General features: G+C 57.1%; 1 protein-coding gene across 1 annotated transcript; it reads left to right on the top strand.

Annotated features, from left to right (window-relative positions):
* Positions 1-227: 227 nt before the first annotated feature.
* Neurod2 (neuronal differentiation 2) lies at positions 228-3,855 on the top strand. Its single transcript, XM_036198220.1, has 2 exons — positions 228-259; positions 1,350-3,855. Exon 2 carries the CDS (start codon positions 1,355-1,357, stop codon positions 2,501-2,503), a length of 1,149 nt encoding a protein of 382 aa, XP_036054113.1. The 5' UTR covers positions 228-259; positions 1,350-1,354; the 3' UTR covers positions 2,504-3,855.
* Positions 3,856-6,570: the final 2,715 nt, after the last annotated feature.

Below are 6,570 nucleotides of genomic sequence, written 5' to 3'. Positions count from 1 at the left end.
GATAGCTGCTGCCCGTGACGTGCCAAGCCCATATGGCCTGGCATAGAGGCTGGTACCCCGCCTGGTAGAGATGCCACACTCGCTCCGCGGCTCGCATGGCGCTCTGAAGACGCCGGCGCCCGCCGCCTTGAGGAACCGCTGCCCCCGCTCCCCGAAGATGGGGGAACAATGAAATAAGCGAGAAGATTCCTCTTCTCCCCCCCTCTCTCTCTTGCCCCCTCCCCCCTCCCCTCCCCTCTCCCCTTGACTCCTCTCTGAGGTAAGTTGTCCGAGAGGGAGCTAGATCTGACCTGCCGATTGGGAGGGGGGGGCGCGCTGCTTCGGACATGAAAGTCCCCCAGATCTCCCATGCCTGGGACTCTACCCCCTCACTGGGTGGGCATTGGGGCGCCCTGGGTTCTCTCTCCCATTGGGGCCCGCAGCTCAAGGGGCTGCGGAAGGAGACCTTATGCCTAGGATGGGGGGGCAGGGTCATGAGACGCGCGAAGAGGCGAAGATGGGGACCCCCCCCACATGACTGTCCCGAAGGAACCTGCGACCTTTCCCTGCCACCAAAAAAGATAAGCAAACAAACAAATTTGGCTTTTTCCCCTATGGATCCCAAAATACAACGAGATCTGAAGAGACGTGTGGGAGGGAGGCAGTTTGAAGGGGGGAAGGGGGTCCCTGACCGCAGGGGAGACGGACAGGGTTCGCTTCTGGGTCTCCTCCCCACGCCCGGCTTCTCCAGTCCTCGCCACCCGGAGCCGGCTCGGGGAGACCCGGACGCAGCAGCTAGAGGAGACTGTGCTCCGGGCGTCTGGAATTGGGGCTGCGGGGGTGGGGGCCGGACTGGGGGCGGCGAGCCGCCAACTTGCAAATTGGATTAGGGAGCGTGGGGGTGAGAGGCACCGGAGGGCAGGGGGAGCCGGGCCGAGGGGCCCGGGCCGCGGAACCAAGGAACCGGGCAGCTGTGCCCACGGCAGCCGCCCAGCTTCTCTCCATCACCCGGAGAGAGCAGGCTTTCGGGCCAGAGCACCGCCTCCCCGGGCAGAGGAACCTGGCCCCTCTGCACACCACCCGGTCCACGATCTCTGGGACCCCGACACCCGCCGGGAGCGGCCTCCTTCCCGGCCAGGGGCGGAGCCGGGCTCGGCTCTGGGGCGACGGCCTGGGCCGCTGAACCCCGCCGGCAGCCGGGCAGGGCTGGGCCGGCTCTGGGTGGGGCAGCGGGACGTGGTGGGCATCGGGGGGCCCTCTGAGCTGCAGCGAGCAACGAATCTCGGGGTGGAGGAGGGTTGGGGGGCCGTGGTGACCCCGGCGCGCCCCTCACTCTGTGCTCTGTCTCTCCGCCCCCGGGGCGCCCTTAGGCACCATGCTGACCCGCCTGTTCAGCGAGCCTGGCCTCCTTTCGGACGTGCCCAAGTTCGCCAGCTGGGCCGACGACGACGGCGACGAGCCGAGAAGCGACAAGGGCGACGCGCCACCGCAGCCTCCGCCTGCTCCTGGGTCGGGGGCTCCAGGACCCGCCCGGGCCTCCAAGCCGGTGTCCCTTCGTGGAGAAGAGGTCCCCGAAGCCACGTTGGCCGAGGTCAAGGAGGAAGGCGAGCTGGGTGGCGAGGAGGAGGAGGAAGAGGAGGAGGAGGAAGGGTTGGACGAGGCGGAAGGCGAGCGGCCCAAGAAGCGCGGGCCGAAGAAACGCAAGATGACCAAGGCACGTCTGGAGCGCTCCAAGCTGCGGCGACAGAAGGCCAACGCGCGGGAGCGCAACCGCATGCACGACCTGAACGCCGCGCTGGACAACCTGCGCAAGGTAGTGCCCTGCTACTCCAAGACGCAGAAGCTGTCCAAGATCGAGACGCTGCGCCTGGCCAAGAACTACATCTGGGCTCTCTCGGAGATCTTGCGCTCCGGCAAGAGGCCGGATCTGGTGTCCTACGTGCAGACTCTGTGCAAGGGGCTGTCGCAACCCACCACAAATCTGGTGGCTGGCTGCCTGCAGCTCAACTCTCGTAACTTCCTCACAGAGCAGGGCGCGGACGGCGCCGGCCGCTTTCACGGCTCGGGTGGCCCGTTCGCCATGCACCCGTACCCGTACCCGTGCTCCCGCCTGGCGGGCGCACAGTGCCAGGCGGCCGGCGGCCTGGGCGGAGGCGCAGCGCACGCCCTGCGGACCCACGGCTACTGCGCCGCCTACGAGACGCTGTACGCGGCGGCGGGTGGCGGAGGTGCCAGCCCGGACTACAACAGCTCTGAGTACGAGGGCCCGCTCAGCCCCCCGCTCTGTCTCAACGGCAACTTCTCACTCAAGCAGGACTCGTCTCCAGACCACGAGAAGAGCTACCACTACTCTATGCACTACTCGGCGCTGCCCGGTTCGCGGCCCGCGGGCCACGGGCTGGTCTTTGGCTCGTCGGCCGTGCGCGGGGGCGTCCACTCCGAGAATCTCTTGTCTTACGATATGCACCTTCACCACGACCGGGGCCCCATGTACGAGGAGCTCAACGCGTTTTTCCATAACTGAGACCTCGCGCCGGCCCCTTTCTTTTTCTTTGCCTTTGCCCGGCCCCCTAGCCCCAGCCCCGCGAGCTCAGGGGCTCCCACCGACTCCAGCGCCAGGCGCGCGGGGCGTGGGCCGCCGGTTCTGCGGCTCTCCAGGGCTGGCGCGGTCTCCTACCTGTGGGTGGCCCGTCCCAGGGGCCTCGCTTCTCCCTGGGGACTCGCCTTCTCTTTCCCAACGGGCTTCCTCCTCCCTTCTCCCGTGGAGTGCATCTCCAGGGACCTCCCTCCCGGCCCTCCCTGGAGACTCCTTAGGCTTTCCCAAACTTGAGTTTTCTCTCCTCACCTCCCAGTAGGCCAGAAGGCTTGGGGAGGGGCAGCTGAGTTTCGGGATAGTGTCTCCGCTTATGATTACTTTTTAAAAAGACACTGAGCTGCCCAGGCCAAAAGCAGTTGGTATCTCTTCCTTCTCGAAGAGGGCAAAACCAGGGCGCCCGAACGCCTTCACCCCAACCCGAATCTCCGCGTTTTTTAATTTTTATTTTGGTGGGAGGGGATGTGGATTGAGAGGACAGAGAGAGGCCAAGTCAATTTGTAACTAGAATCATGTTTCCTTTCCCTTTTTAAAAAAACCAAGCATACAAAAGAAAAAAAAAAAAAGCTAAGAGGCGACAGAGGCCGAACTCAGAGTCCGGATCGGAGAGAAAACGCAGTAAGAACTTTTAGAAGCAATAAAAGGCAAAATAATAATAATGATAATAATAATAATAATAATAATAATAATAAATACTACCAATAATAATTTTTAAAGAGACACAAATATCTATGCAAGAAGGTTCTGACTGAGCCTAGCAGCCCAGCCCGGGGATGCCCCTCGGGTCCGCTGGCTGCCCCGCCCAAGCGCGGATCTGTGCACTTTGGTGAAGTGGGGGCCCGCGCCGCCCCTCCCCCCCAGGTTTTTACAATCAATGACTCGGAGATTTGGAGCCCCAGTACCACTGCCCTCCCCCCACCCTGTCCCGTTGTGCGTCACACTGTTTTCTAAAAACCTGTTTCCAAATTTGTATGGAATGGCAAACTGTTGGGGGGTCGGTTTGGGGAGGGAGGGTTTGCATGAGAGACACACGCACACCACACCACGCACACGCAGGCCCGACGCGGGCGTCCGGGGACAGGAGGAGGTGAGTCTCCCGGCTCCTCCTCTCCACAGGCACTCCCGTCCCTCCTGGGGTGAGATGGAGGAGCCTAGACCTGGGAGCAGCCTTACCCCTGCCCGGATTGTGCCTCGGTGGGCGCCAAGCTCCTGGTGACTTCTGGTGGCTGGAGAGGTTCTTTTTGTTTTGTTTCCTTTTGTTGTTGTTGTTGTTGTTTGGGGGGGATTTTTGTTTTTGTTGTTGCTTTTGTTTTTTGTTTTGTTTTGTGTTTTGGTTCTAAGCTCCTCCTGACTTTTGTCATCCAGTGAGCTGGGAGAACTGAGGGCCCCTTTTGGAGATTTCCGGCAAAAGAGGCAACAGGTGAACCTCTCCGCTCCAGAGGCAGGGAATCAGGCACCCAAACACTCGATGCAAAAAAAAAAACAAAAAAACAAAACAAAACCGCAAACCCACAGGCGACACCCCCCCACACACACACACACGCAATTTTACCTTCCTCTTGTAGCGAAGACGAAACTCCCGTCGGACACCCGAAGTGCATTGCGTGTTTCTGTTGAGTTTAATGACGATTAATAAATATTTATGTAAATGAGATGCAAAGCAGACCCGGTTTCTCACAGTGGCCTCCTTTTATGGGTCGGGACAGGATTGATCTGGAGCTGGGATGATGGAGGCTATGTCGAGAGACTGATCAGAAGCCTGAGAGAGTGACTGTGGACATTCCTGGGTGGGGTTTCCAAACTGCAAGACCTTCACACACACCCAGTGGGCTCATAAACAGTCATACCAGCAGCTTCTCCTAGGCCCCACCCAGATTTACATTGGCACCCGGCACAAAGCACCCCTGTGATCTACTTACATTCATTCAGCTCCCAAACACACAAGGATCTTCTTTGAAAACAAAACATCTATTCATCAATGAAAAATGATCAAAGTGGGACCATCCCACCATTTCACAACCCTCTCCTTACTTTACAACAAGCAAGTGAGTGGAAATAAACCGTTTGAGGCAGAAATGGATTTTCTTGCATTTAAAAAATAAGATCATGAGGATAAAATATTAATGGAGAAATCTCCTTTCCACCTTGAATTTGTGTTTCAGTGGGCTCAAAGGAATGGTCTCTTCTGGCATCGGGGATATTGATATTTTAGGGATGTGGATAAGTCTATGAGGTGACTGAATCTGGAGAGGGATCTTGGTTAAGGACAAGACCTAATCATGAGCAAAAGACGAGACCAATTAATACCTGCACAGCCGCCTTCCCTGCTTCCGGGGGGAGGAGGAGAAAGGGGACTCAATGGAAAGCACACAGGAAGACCCCCTTACACTCAGACCTCACTTATTTTTTCTTCTAACCCCTAGAGGTAGAGGCAGCTTCGCTGACTTTCCCGAAAGGATGCCTCCTCCCTCTGAAATATTTGAAAGGGGATCTGGGACTTAAAAACTGGACTCTTAAAACCTGAGACGACTTAGGAATTCCCTAAAGTAGCTGCCCTTGGTGCTCACAGCTCCCCCCCCCAAAAAAAAACAAAACAAAACAAAACACCAGCACTCCTTTGAAGTGAGGTTGAATGTTGTATTGTTCAGGGTTGAGGAGGTAAGACATGCTAAGGGCTCCGAAATGTGCAGGGAAGAGAAGGGCGGAAGTCTGGATGTCAAGAGGTATCTGAGGATGCTGCAACTGTGTTCAGCGACGCCACTAAGAGCCCACACTTACTCTTCTGAGTATAAACAACTCCCTCCCCCCCTCACACACACCACCTGGCCTCTTCGCCCGCGGAGGGACAAGCCGGGAGCTGTCCACTCCACAGTGCTGACCGGTATCTAATATTTTCTCTTCTTGCTGCCGAAGAAGCCCATAAGAATTCTCCAGCAGAGAGGCTTCCTAGGAGACTTTCATTGCTAATTCTTTAAAAACGTTCACTATGTTCTCTGGATTTCTCTCAAGACCACCTCTCTAGAGTGAGTGAGCCCTTTGTCACTGGGGTTCTTCCCTGTGGGTGGCTAATGAGATCTAACAGATCTCTGAGTCACTTTTATCCTTTAGACACAGGTTTTGGTCCATCTTCTCTGTCCTCCACTTTGGTGGGGAGTGGGGAGCTTGCAAGATGCACATTCTGACCCTAACCTGAAGGAGCTGGTGTGAGCCTAGTGCTGCAGGGGCATTTGGAAGAAAGGGATTCGGCTTCATCCCAGCTTGTGAGCCTTATCTTGCTCTGGAAACAAGGTTAATTGGGTTTCTCTTTTGCTCAGCTTGTTTCCCAGAACTTGCTCTGAACTCCAAGCTGGGCAGGATCCAGGTGGCTTGGGGCCGGATGTAAAGGACCCCTCCACGTGGCTCCCCTGGCTAGATCACAGACTCCTCTCCATAGCTAGTCAAGCTACCCCACACTGTTTCATTCTAGTCTGAAGCCAGATTCCAGCCTCATTTGAAAGGTGATGATGACTCTGGGGCCACTGCATCTATATAGGTCAGGCCATGTAGGGATACAAGGACCCTTTTGGGGGCAAGGACACTGGAGCCCCTACTTCTAGTGAGTCCCTCTAGCAGCCAATTCCAATTCCTGACCTTTCTCCATGCTCACTGCACTCTGGCTGACTCTAGCCTCCCACCACCACCCTCCTCCCCAACACAACTGCCCTGGTGAGATAGCAAGGATGAGCAGGAGAAGAAGATGTGCATGGACACTCGGCCCCAGACGCCCCTCACAGATCTTTTTCTCTCGCTTGGCTTGCCCCGCGCACACACATCCAGAGAAGCTCCATGAACAGAAGGAGGGGGGGAGGTGAAAGGGTTCTGGCATGGCTTGGAGCAGGGTGGTGGGCAAGAGCAGAAAGTGTGGAGAGGATTCTTTTCTTTCCCCAGCTTAAGCATTGGGCTCTCCAAGCATTCCATACCCTGCTCACAACCACCCTTGGGATGCCCAACCCAATGGC

This window comes from Onychomys torridus, chromosome 8 (genome assembly GCF_903995425.1).
Source record: "Onychomys torridus chromosome 8, mOncTor1.1, whole genome shotgun sequence".
NCBI lineage: Eukaryota > Metazoa > Chordata > Mammalia > Rodentia > Cricetidae > Onychomys > Onychomys torridus.
Note: the sequence above shows the minus strand (reverse complement) of the source record. Positions and strands in the feature narration are given on the sequence as shown.

Bases quoted from the DNA above. Each gene is read 5' to 3' on its own strand.
- Neurod2 (XM_036198220.1), top strand. From the start codon at position 1,355: ATGCTGACCCGCCTGTTCAGCGAGCCTGGCCTCCTTTCGGACGTGCCC.